The following is a 13,475-nucleotide window of genomic DNA, read 5'->3' on the forward strand; positions in this document are numbered from 1 at the left end:
GCAGCACTTCTCACCATCTGCAGTTAGATGCTTTCACCAATTCTAATCATTCTCTCACACTCTACCAAACTTTTACCCCTGGGCAGTTTTAGAAATGTGAAATATAAATAAATATAAAAATGACCAGTTAATATTTTTAAGGCAAAACTTACACCGCATACATGCCAGTGAGAAAAGCATACCTTAAAAACTGAACAAAAAAAAATACAGGATTAGATTGTCCCAAAGATGCTTTTTTCAACCGGATGTTCTGATTTTTCTTTGAAGCTGTTTCACTTCTCATCCAAGAAGCTTCTTTTAGCTCTTGGATGAGAAGCGAAACGTCTTCAAAGAAAAACCAGAAAGTCCAGTTGCCTCTTGAAAAAAGCACCTTTGGAACAACCATGACCTGGATGACTGAGAATCTCCATAGACATAGAGGATTAGGTGAGTCTTTAGTTTGCTCAGAAAGGTTATATAAAGAACAAGCCTTGACATTCTGAGTCTTCTGACCACAGAAAATAATGGAAATTGAAACTCCCTCCTAGGTCCCTTCTTTTTCATTTCAGATCATCAAGGTAGTGAGTTGCTAATCTATACTATTTTCATACAACCTTGAGAAAAAGTGAGATGTCTTTTTCAGAATTAAATGAAAATATTTGTTAAAATTAATTGTTCCTTGCCTGGCTGTATATGGAGTAGAGACAGTTAAAAAAGAGTGCTTGAAATTGTTTTGGAAAAACGTGAAAAACAGAAAAATACATTGTTCTAATATTTTACTGCATTTGTCAGGCGGTATTTTTTCTCAAAACAAATGAAGAATTTGTATTTTCAGCATGCATATTGAGCTCAGTATCAACAAGAAGGTGTGCAGAGTTCATTGGAAGCATATTATACACAGAAACCCAGTAGTCTTTTTCTATGCTTCATCATAGCCAAAAGGCCAAGGTGGCCATGGCGAACCGGAAAAGTAAGATGATTGCAGCCAGCCAGATGTGGCAAGTTGTCCTATTCCATCTTCATTTAGCAATCATAATTGGGCTGGTAATTGGGTTTTAAGTGAAGTGGTTGTGAAATCACTACTTATCATCTTACTTCAACTGAAAATGCAGGGGTTACTGTAAAATTACTTCTTCATCACTGTTGTAATCGTGAACCATTGCTAAATAAGATAGTTGCTAAATGAGGACCACCTGTACACATTGTTGGGGGATGAGAATTCCTCAGTTCTAAAACATTCTAAATCATGCATTGAGACTACGTGGATACAGAATCCATATTTGCAAAGATAAAGACACCGCCCCGAGTCCCTTTGGGGAGAGGGGGCGGTCTATAAATTTAATAAAATTAAAATTAAATTAAATTAAATGTTCCAAAAATTTTATGTACAATCAAGCAATCCTTATCTCTCACTATTTTCATTTCTCAGAATATTACAATGAAATTTCTGATCAAACCCTTATTAAAATATGTGTTCAGAAATGAAAATATTACCAATGTGTATGTGTACTACACAAAAAGTGATGACTACAACATTTCATAATCCTAAAAAGGTCTGCTATGGCTTCCAAAAGAATGCACCAATACTATTGATTAGCTATGACCAGTAACTCAAATATTGTTTTTAGGACATAATAGAGAAATATAAATGCTATTAACAGATTTTTTCCCTCCCCTCCAATTGTATTCTGACAGAGATCCAGCAAAATTGAAAGCATCTTTTCTCAAGCTTCAAATGCAAGTGCAACACTATCTAAAGAAAGTATTCAGGCAAGTCCTCTGAATCTAATTTTTGGACTCTTAATTTTTTATATCTTACTTATTTATATCTTCTGCATTCACTGTAGGTTTATTTACCGTATTTTTCGGAGTATAGTCTTATACACTGAATACAGCATTTAAAAAAAAAAGGCATGAAAAGCCTTGGGGGGGGGGGAACGAGCAAAAAAAGGGCCTGTTTTTTGTCAAACAAATTGCATGCATAGCCTTGTGGAGGCTTATAGAGTGCTCCTGGGGGCTGGTGGGGGCAAAAAAGGCACATTTTTGCTCATTTCTGCCCTTTCCAACCCCCAGGAGCTTTCTGAAAGCCTCCATAAGTGTATGCAAAGCCATTTTGATGAAGGGGCAGGGCTTTGGGAGGCAAAAAATGCTGTATTCGGTGTATAAAACGCACCCAGATTTTCAGCTTTTTTGAGGAAAAAAGGTGCATCTTATACTCCGAAAAATATGTTATATCTTCTAAATCTAAGTTAAGAACTAGATAAAAATTTATGAGTCATGTAGCAATAATTTACAGAAGTGGCCAGAGAATTTTAGTAATGCATACCAGTATGATGCTTTCTGATGCTAGCTAAGTCATAAATTTGTTATAATTCTAGCTTTTGGGAGGCATCTACATTTCTCTGTCTCATGGTGGTTGACTTCATTTCTTTTACATTTTTAAAATGTTTTTCTTATTTTGATTATCCTTAATTTCCGCTTAATATTTTTTATTTCAAAGTTCATCATTTGTTTTCTTACCGTCATTTTCTCCATTATATATTCATTCGAAATCATTCTAGAAGAATATACATTTGAATCAAACTGGCTTAAATGTTCCATTCACGTATGGAGGATCATTACCCCAAGCCCCATAGGTTGCACAGAATACTTTAAAGCTATCCTTTAAATCCTTTAAACTATTATTACTTTAAATTAATAGGGGCTGGATCTTGGGCCCTGCATTTAGATATTTTTTTAGCTCTTTTGAAGAATATTTAAGAATTTAAGGAAAAATTGAATGCAGTGGATCACCTTTCCTTAGATAATTTCTCTCTTCCTTTATAAAACTCCATACTCACTAATACAATGTTCCACCCTTATTTGTTTTTTCAAGAAAAAAATGGCCTAGCTACAAAAATATATTGTCATGAAGCAAAGTAGAGATGGTAAGGCATTTTTCTTGGAAATAGAGGTGAAGATGAAGGCAAAACTCAAGTTCCTACTAATAAATAGAAATGTAACTTTAATGTAAGTTCTGTAAACTTAAGTCTTAACATTGAAGTTTACAGAAAACCCACACAGAGAGATCAGTATTTACATTTTGATTTTCACAACCCAGTGGTGCTCAAAATGGGAGTGATCAAAACCCTACTCCACCAGCTGAAAGTTTGCCCATCAGTGAAGAGGGAAAAGAAACAGAACTAAAACATGTCAAGGAATCCCTCACAACTTATGGTTATTCTAATGGTTCGTCATCAAATCCAGAAAAAGATCCAGCAGGAGTTCTTCCATTACAGACAAAGAAGAGAACAACAAACATAGCAACCTTATCATTCCATAGGTTGCAGAAATATCTGAAAAGCTCAGGAGGATTTTCAACCAGTAGAACATACAAATACACTTTAAACTCAAGAATACACTAAAGCAGAATCTACCCCAAGAATAAAATGCACAGACAATAACTGAACAGTGTAATATATGTAATACAATGCAGTGAGAAGTGCAGATGTGTACATTGGAGAAATAAAGCAAGTACTTCACAAGTGCATGTCACAACATAGGAGATCAAACCCATCAGGACAAGATTCAGCATTTGAAAAAATAAAGTCACTCTTTTTAAGACAGAAAAGTCCATGTTTTGGATAGAGAGGATCATTGGTTTGAAAGAGGTGTAAAAAAGGCCCTTTGCAGCAGTGCCAAGAAGATTCCACAACCAATTGCATCCTGAGGGCAAAGATAAACCTCCAAGTGGCTTCAAGAGCTCTCACAAAGAGTGCTAATGGATCAGATGACTGCAAAGAAATACAATCCTTCCATCATCCCCTAATTTGATCAGAACCTATTCTATCATCCCAACACCACCCAGTCTCAATTATCAGTACCTCTTCTTCCATCCTTCCCTCTCCCCCCCCCCCCCACCATGCCTCCATCACAACTGATGAAGTTTCTTGGATGATAAACGAAATGTTTTGTTCTTCCTCAAGGGAAAAAACAGTACAGTTGCCTTTTGAAAAAAAAGCACTTTTGAGAGAACTATGACCTGGATAATTGAGAATCTCTATAGACAGTTTAGTTTTCCACTACTTTAAATTTATGCTTGGGCATTCTCAGTACTTTATATATTTCGTTCCAGATTAATCTACGTTTTCTTTTAAATGTGAACAACACAGAATTTAGGAAAGAAAAAATGGTTGTGAACATATACAAATGTTTTGTATGTTTCCTAGGATCCCTGCCTTCTTAGATAAAATTTGTAAGTTTTAATAAAACCAATACTGGAGATTTTTACCCCAAAAGATATACATGTATAGCATCGATGCATGCGAGTATGCAAGAATTCTTTCAGACACTATACTCCAAAAAAGAAAATAATAAGTTGATTACTTATTAGTGGTTAAAGTTAATTGCCTTTAAAATGAAGCATCCTATTCGTGTAAGTGACCTTTTGTGGTTATATACAAACACCAATCATTTTCACATGGAAATTGCCTATATACAAGGACACATACACAATTCTAGAAAGAGAGATTACAAAAATCTGGGTGTTTCTCTTTAATTAAGTTCCCATTGAGTTCAAGGGTCTTATTACCAGGAAATTAAAAATAGGAAGCTTCTGTGATAGAGAAATATTTGCTTACTTCAACACTCTCCACCTAAACTAAGGTAGAAACTGGAAAATGAATCCTTTTTTCTGTTTGCAAAAGGAAATATCAAAACACTCTAGGAATCAAACATAAGAAAACATATGCACTCTCACTCTGTAGTTGTCCCACTGAGTTCAGTAGTCCTTCACAGATATACATGCATATTCAAAGAGGATAACAACCTAAGTCACCCCTCTTTTTGATTCACTGATTAAAGGTGAATATATGCAGTAAAGAGCCGCTCCATAGAAGCTGTCAGATGATCTGGATTTTCAAAATCTTTATTTATGTGAAGAACTTTCATGGATAAAGTAGTCTCTCCCCTACAAACATTTACTTCCTATATATACAGGACATCAGAAGAGAAGTCTAGTATTCTATATCCCCTATGACATTACAACAGTGGGTTCTTACCTTCTTCTGTGGTCCTTTCAGTCAGGAAATTTGAACTTTCTACCTACTGTTTTCAATGGGGTCTCTTCTATTTCAATAGTCTTTCTACTTTCAGCTAAAGTAAAATGATATGCCCAGTTTTGAGAGGCAATTATTAGAGAAAATGCTTATCTTTAGCGGTAAGAGAAAACTTACCCAATGCTATAAAATATTTTTGAGATTAATTTGATCCAGAAAATATATTAATATTGAGCATATTAATCCTGTAGCTCATTCCAGTTGTTTTTTAGTGATGCAACAAATTTATCTAAAGTGAGCAGTCACCATCTTGAGCTTCTTGATTTACTTTCTCCCTATTGCAAATTCAGTGTGTTATCTTCCAGTAAGCTCTTTCAAAAAGTATTTCTTATTTTTGAAACATAGATTTGTCAATACATTATTAGGATACTGTAAATGTTTCCATTTTATTTTTCTATTAATCCTGCTTAAAATTATTCAGTATAATGTTTTGATTCTAGATGCATTTCTTCTAGTACATAAAAATTCACTGGCTTGACAATAATTTATTTATTTAATTACGGCTGATTAGTAGAAATAATTAGCTAGATCTTGCTGGTTTGAACTCAGCATTTTGAGATTTCAACATACACATCTTTGTTATCAAAAGTAAAATCACATCTGTTGACTCCATGTATTGCCTCATTAGAATAATTAAGCATACAGATTTTGTAAAAGTGTCCACTCTTGTTGCAATAATTACATTGAACCCCCTTAGCAGGACACTTTATATAGGTAGCATAGAAGATGCCATGAAAACAGAATTTCTCCAACCATTGACTCGGTTACATTGCCTGCTTTTAAAATATTAAATTTTTAAATACTTTTTCTTCAAAGCCATATAAATATTTGATTATATTATCTTATTCATCATTTATACCCTGTTAACTTTATATAAGCTCATTATTTTGGTTTCTTCCATAGCTCTGTCTATTCATGTTGAACGAGCACAGCTGTTATTGATTATTATTATTTATTTGAATTTTTCCAAAACTAAATGCCCTCAAATATGGGCCATAGCTTTTTTCCAATTAACTAAACTGTCATATTTTTAAAATTGTTCAAATCAATTATTTTTGTTAAAATAACAATGTAATGTAATATTGATTGTTTGATCTTTTGTTCACACCAATGAAATTTATCATTTTATTTCTATGTGTTTTTACATTAAAATATATGAGTGCCATCTTATCTATCAATTGATAAGAAAAAACTATAAAATACATACAGCATTTTAAGGAGTACCATATTTTTCAGATTATAAGACGTACCTTTTTCCCTCAAAAAAAAGGCTGAAAATCTAGGTGCGTCTTATACACTGAATACAGCTTCTTTTTGCCTCCTGAAATCCCGCCCCCTCACCAAAATGGCCATGCATAGCTTGTAGGAGGCTTTCAGAGAGCTCCTGGGGGCTTGGGAGGGCAGAAATGAATAAAACATGGGCCATTTTTTGCTCAATTTTGCCCCCCCCCCGGCCCCAGGAGCACTCTATAAGCTTCCTAATGCCCTTTTTTGACAAAAAACGCCCTTTTCCACAAAAAACTGGCTGTTTTTTGCTCATTCCCCCCCCCCAATCCTCCCAGGAACACTCTACAAGCCTCCTAAGAGCTATTCATGCCCTTTTTTTTTTTGAAAAAGAAAAAGGGCCTGTTTTCACGAAAAACAGGCTGTTTTGGGGAGGTTTGCAGAGTGCAAAAGCTTTTTTTTAATTTGCCTCTTCAAAACCTTGGTGCATCTTATACTCTGGGGTGTCTTATACTCCGGAAAATACGGTAAGTTGTGCTCATTTTCTTGGTTTTCTTTCACGTTGTAAAGACTTCACTTTGAAAGATCTGAATCCAAACAGAAGGATTTTGTTAACTGGAATATTACAGAATTTCCAATTGGAAATTTATACTGGCTTCAAAGAATTGGAGCTGGAAGGTTCACAGGTAAAAATCATTCCTTCATTACAAAAATATTGTATCCCTGTAACTAAAAAAGAATGCATTTATTCAATCAACTTTCTTAGTAATCAAAAGTGAAAAGAGATGGCTGGTCTCTCCATATGTATTCAAATAGCAAAGACTATTTTACTCCTATATTTGATTTTGGCACCAATTGATTCCTTACTGAGTTTAGGTGGCTCATAAAACAGTAAGACAAATAAAGAATAGATGGCAAATCCAACTAACAATCCAAGACATATGAAAACACATCCATCAAAGGGTTCCATGCACCCTAGCCCAGGGCCTGTGAGAACAGCCTCATTTTTAAGACCCTCTGAAATATCATTGAGGGTAGAAACCACCTAGATCAGCGATGGCAAACCTTTTTTGGCTCATGTGCCATAAGTGGGGGGAGCGCAGGGGGGTAGTGTGCAGGCGTGCTGCACCCATAATGCAATATGCGCACTACAGACACTCCCTCCCATTTTTTGCATGCTTTTTTTGCCCTCCCCACGGTCTAGAGACTTTATAGGAGCCTGGGGAGGGCGAAACAGCCTCCCCCGCCCCCTCGGAGGCTTGAGGGACCTTCAGGATGCTTCCCTGAAGCCTCTGGAGCAGTCAAAACGAACCTTGGAGCAAACCGGAAGTGACTTCCGGTTTGCTCAGAGGGTCGTTTTGAGCGCTCCGAAGGCTTGAGGGACCTTCAGGAGACTTCCCTGAAGCCTCCAGAGCAATCAAAATGAATCTCTGAGCAAACCGGAAGTGACTTCCGGTTTGCTCGGAGGGTCATTTTGAGCGCTCCGAAGGCTTGAGGGACCTTCAGGATGCTTCCCTGAAGCCTCCGGAGCAGTCAAAACGGCTCTCCGAGCAAACCGGAAGTCCGTTCCCGAACCTCCGGTTTGCCCATATAGCCCTTTTTTTGCATTCCGGAGTCTTCAGGGAAGCCTCCTGAAGGTCCCTCAAGCCTGAACTCAGCTGGCCAGCACGCACATGCGCGCTGGCCAGCTGACAGGGCAGCACCTCGCATGCCCAGACAAATGGCTCCGTGTGCCACATGTGGCACGCATGCCATAGGTTCGCCATCACTGATCTAGATCTTGGGGGGGGGGAGAAACCACATTCCAGAGGATAAGCGTTGCAACAGAATAAGCTTCCTGGGTCTTGGCAGATGACACTCTCTGATTAAACTCAGAGGGCATCAAACCAGTATCAACCAGGCACATAGTATGGGAAACGGGCAGTTCCTCAAATAATCAGATCCTAACATGTACAGCTTAATAGGTCATAACTAGCACTTCGAAGCAAACTGGAAACATGGGTGTATCAAGGAAAATCTATCACTGCCTGCACCTCTAGACTGATTGATGCTTTGGAATGGTTTTTAAAGGCAAACCCCATGTCCATTGCATTACAATAGTAGAGCAATGGGCTCATTCAGAGGTGGGTTGCTCCCGGTTTGGCCCAGATTGGCCAAATTGGTAGTGGTGGTGAGAGACTCTGCCCATTCTGTGCATGCGCGGGAGCACGCACACTTGAGCGAACCGTAGTAAAAAAAAATGGAAACCACTGGGCTGATTGGATAGTTTTTGAGTGTAGGGAACCAAAGAGGAACAGAAACTGCTTCTGAATTAGGAGGTCTTCTAATTCCTTTAGACAAAGCCTTTGTTGTTGCTGTCTTCTTCTTGTTCCTCCTCCTCTTCCTCCTCCTCCTCCTTTTCGGATCATTGAATGCCACTTTGCATGGTCAACTGCGTCTCCAGGTTGCAGGCCTGTGGTTTTCATATCTTTGTTGATGGTGTCTTGCCATCTCTGTTTTGGACACCCGCAAGGTCACCGGCCATTGACTTCTAGTTGGTAAGCAGTCTTGTCCACAGTGGAAAGTGCTGCTCTCTGGACATGTCCATATAAGTGGAGTTAGCCTTCCCTCATTTTCTCTATAATTGGTGTTACACCAAAATGTTGTTGAATGGTGTCCTTTGTGATGTGGTCAAGAACGGAGATGCCCAATATCCAATGGAGCATTTGCATTTCCATGGCATGGAGTTTGGACAAAGTGTTCCTACTAAACCAAATGGAGGCAAATCTATTTGGAATCAAATGTACTACTTAATAATTAGTTGTATCTGCTGGTCAGAAGCAACTACTGGTATCCCACTATAAATCTCTATTACAGTTTGTCTGGAGACAAGAGCCTTAAGGCATAATACATACTGAGAAATTGTACAGAAGTGCTCAGTAAGTAGTGCCACCTGATGGTCATAAATAATAATGTACTAAGAATCCTATCCAAAGTAAGGTCTGTTATGGGATGGTCAGAAATAAAAATGCAAGACTTTCCACTGATTTTGTCCTAATGAAAGGACTGGTCTGTTTAAGGACTGGTCTGTTCCCTAATCTTCAAGGTTGCCAGATTTAGCATATTATTGCATAAAGTCTGAGGAAATTGGGCCTTTGCTCCAACTATACATTGCACAGGGTTTGGCAGTTTATTTAACTTTTGTTATACTCCCACACAGGGTTCAGAAACAAAGAAGATGTGGCAGCTACATTTGACAGGATAGATAGATGTGGGAGTTTTGATCATTCCTGTCCTCTGCCCATCAGACAATCCACATACATTCTCTTCCTAATATAGTTGCTGTACATTTTTAATAATTGATTAAGCAGTTAGACACAAGTTAAAGAGGAGGAGACAGGAGAATTCTTCTCCCTATTTTTCATTCTTAATAAATTATTTTAATTACTTCTTTTCTCTTTTCCATGAAAATACTCCCTTCCCAAGGAAGGACTGTTTGTTTATTTGTTGGATTAGTTAAACCTTATTCAGGCTTATAAATAACTTCATTTACAACTGAGTGAGCTGTGTACTCTCCATCCATAATAAAGGTTAAAATGTCATACTAATGTTACATAATAATTATTAATCCTCTTGTGCTAAACAAATATTTAGTAATATAGATAGTCATACAATAAAGGGGGAGGAGATATCCATTTTATAGAGATACTCAATGGCTAACTGAAACGTATCTTAAGGGCTCTCCTAAATTCCAAAAGAGTTGGAACTGTTGTAATGCGGGACGGATAGCAGCAGAGAAGGTTCATTTCTGAGGTCCCTGGTAGTAACATTTTCTAGAAGAAGAGTCCTAAACAGAGACTTCTTTTCCAAATACCACTGGGAGCAAGTGGGTTCAATGATGATAATCAGTCAAGGACTATCTGTATTAAAGTCATTCTAAGGCTCTCAGAACCTCCTGGTTTGTGACTAGAAGGGCTGCCATAAGTCTTCAAAGGCTCACTACTCTCACATAACAGAGCCTTGGGGTCTTAATTTCTAGACCTAGAATAATGTGAGAAATCCTCAGGCTCCCTGCTGTTCACCACTGTATTGGGGAGATAGTCCAATGGAATGGATTTTCGCTCCTCACTTCCTCTTAAGATTGAGCCAATCAATTCTTGGTCACGCCTCCCTCGTCTGCACATGCCCCTGTTTTTGACTCAGCCTTCGAGAGAGAGGACATGAGAGAAAAGTGCTGGACAAGACAAAGAAAAGCATTCCATTGGACTCCTAAATAGTAAGATCCCGGCTCTGGGAAAGAAGCGGCCATTGGAAGGCCAGCAACTTTGGCAGCTTCAGCTTTCTAGCCAAGCTGGCCCATGTGTGGGATAGCGACTCTATTAAGTGGAGTGCAGGGACCCCCCGGCTGCTTAGCCCGGAACAGCGGCCAGCAAGAACAGTGACAGTGGTCAAGAATCACTGGCAACCCAGCCTGCGGGGGGGGGGGGTGTTTCCCAATGGTGAAGCACAGAGGCTTAGGGATGACTCCCTGGCATAGACTGGCATAGTAGCTGTGCCGCCGAACCAGATTTTGAACGTAAACTGGAAATCTGTGGAACAGTGGGGAATATCTAAATCTCTGCCCAGCGATGACAGGACGCCTGCAAAGGAGCCGGCCTGCTTAAAAGACAAAAGGAGGGCAAATAGCAGACCACATGGGTTCTGAATCACCAGGGACAGCCAGGGAGGATCCCAAACCCTAATTGGTCCAGAAGACCCCAAGATCCTAGGCTGACCACCAAGGCAGCAACTGGGAAAAAGGCAAAAGTTCATGCTTCACAAAGGATCCTTCCATTACATCGGAAGTTCCTCTGATTTCACTATGCCAGTCAGCATTACCAATACAGGGCCCTACCATTCGGTCTATCCTCAGCACCAGAACCTTCAGCAAACTTCTGGCGGTGGTAGCAGCACACTTCAGGGCAATCCCTGTACATGTCCAATGCTACCTGGACGATATCCTAATCCAATCATCCTTTTACTGCTGAGCAATAGAGGACCTCTGAGTCACAACCCAGATCTTACAGGATCACAGATTTTCAGTGAATTTCAACAAAAGTCAGACGGTTCCTTCCAATCGACTTCTGCATCTGGGGGCAGTAATAGATACCAATGCATGCGAGGTGTCCCTGTCTCAGGAATGCCAGCTCCTCATAAGGACCCTAGTAAAACAAATTCAAGGAAATTAATTTGCAGTGCCCTGGAGCCTTCTGTCTCATCTCCCGGGCAAGATGATATCGTGTATATTAGTACCAATGGTCAGGCAGGAGCAACTCCAAAACCAAGATCCATACCCTGCTGAAGGTGTGGCAATCTCTCCAATGGTAGAGTTCACAAGCACTAAGGAAGGGATCTGGATTCAAGGAACCCAACAGGCTAACCATTACCACAGATGCCAGCCTTTTTGGCTGGGGGACACATGGCCAATCCCAGATAGCACACGGACACTGGTCCCAGCAAGACCTCTGGAACAACATCAATTGGCTGGAACTAAGGGCAACACACCAAGCCCTGAAGCAATTCCAGGACAGGGCCATAGGGCACCCCATTCTCATCCTGATGGACAATGTCCACCAAGGCCCACATCAACCATCAAGGGGGCACCCACTCCAGGGTACTCATGCAGGAGGCCGAACAGCTGGGTCTCTGGGCAGAGAGGCATCTGCTCTCCATCAGAGCGGAGCACATCTCAGGAACAACCAACATGCAGGCGGACTGGCTCAACAGGACCACAGTCGATCATGCAGAGTGGCAACTCCACCTAAACCTATTCAGGGAACTGTCAAGAAAGTTTGGAGAACTGATCCTGGATCTTTTCACCTCCCCAACAAACACTCAGCTAAACAGGTTCTATTCCAGGTATCCAATACCAGGGGTGGAAGGAGCAAACACACTCCAAAGCCTATGGCCCAGGGGCCTACTCTATGCCTTCCCCCCACTTCCCCTCATTCCGAGAGTAATCAAGAAGGTACTAGGGGAAGGAGCGGACATTCTACTCCTAGCACCACACTGGCCCAGGCATCCATGGTTCGCAGACCTGGTCAGTCTGTTGATATTCCGACCCTGGAAGATACCACCGGACAGGATCTCCCTCAGCCAGGGAGCCATAGTCTACCCAGAACCACAATGGCTACAACTGACTGTTTGGCACTTTAATGGGCAGCCCTAAGCCAATGTAAGTTCAGTGATAGGGCCATACAAACAATACAGGCCACTAGGACCTTCCACAAGCAGGATCTATGATGTGACCTAGAGAAACTTATGTAGCTAGTGCTCCAGAATGAATCTTGACCCAATGAGCACTTCAATACCTAGGATCCTGGAATTTCTTCAGGGGGGCCTAGACACGGGTCTCTCCCCAAACACTGTACACAGACAGACATCAGCCTTAGCTTCAGTATTGTCGTGTGAAAACCTGAATTCCGTGGCACAACACCCGGTGGTGCACAGATTAATTAAGGGTGCAACCAACCTGAAGCTGCCAGTGGTGCACAGTTATCCCACATGAGACTTGACTAGAGTGCTGGAAGCACTCACCTCAGACCATTTGAACTATTAGAATCAAGTAGCCTAAGACTCCTTACCCTCAAGGTAGCCTTTTTAGTGGCCATCACCTCGGCCAGATGAATATCAGAACTGGCAGCACTCTCCACCAGAGAGGACCTGTGTGTAATCCATCCTAACAGAGTGGTTCTACGTTTAGCCATCCTTCCCATGGTGAATTCTTTTCACTGAAGGCAAGAATGAATATTGCCAGACTTCTGTCCGAGCCCCACTCACACTCAAGAGAAGAAATGGCACACCCTGGATGTGAGGAAGGCCCTCACAACCTATATCAAGAGAACAGCTCCGTTTAGGAAAATGGAGGCTCTCTTCATATCGTTCCAGTCTACAACAATGGGCAGCAGAGTGACACCCTCGACCATAGGTCGGTGGCTAAGGTCTTGCATCACCAAGGCCTATGATACCAAGACAGACCACTCGACAAGGAGCGCAGCCACTATGACGGCATGGAACACACAGGCTTCAATCGAAGAAATCTGTAGGGCAGCAACAAGGTCTTCCCCATCACCATTCATAAGACACTACAAGCTGGACTCCTTTGCCTCAGCCAAAGCCACATATGGCAGGAGGGTACTTCAGAAGGTGCATAGGGAT

The 13,475-nt window shown here is 40.5% G+C and overlaps 1 protein-coding gene across 7 annotated transcripts in view; it reads left to right on the forward strand.

Moving 5' to 3' along the window:
- Positions 1 to 13,475, forward strand: part of CFAP61 (cilia and flagella associated protein 61) — a 163,662-nt gene that overhangs the window by 25,702 nt on the left and 124,485 nt on the right. For all 7 annotated transcript variants that reach the window (XM_081950243.1, XM_081950245.1, XM_081950247.1 and 4 more), the window contains one exon: positions 1,675 to 1,753. In XM_081950243.1, the coding sequence (XP_081806369.1) occupies positions 1,675 to 1,753 (79 nt within the window). The remainder of the gene's footprint in view (positions 1 to 1,674; positions 1,754 to 13,475) is intronic.

This window comes from Natrix helvetica (genome assembly GCF_964273705.1).
Source record: "Natrix helvetica genome assembly, chromosome: 4".
NCBI classification, from domain to species: domain Eukaryota; kingdom Metazoa; phylum Chordata; class Lepidosauria; order Squamata; family Natricidae; genus Natrix; species Natrix helvetica.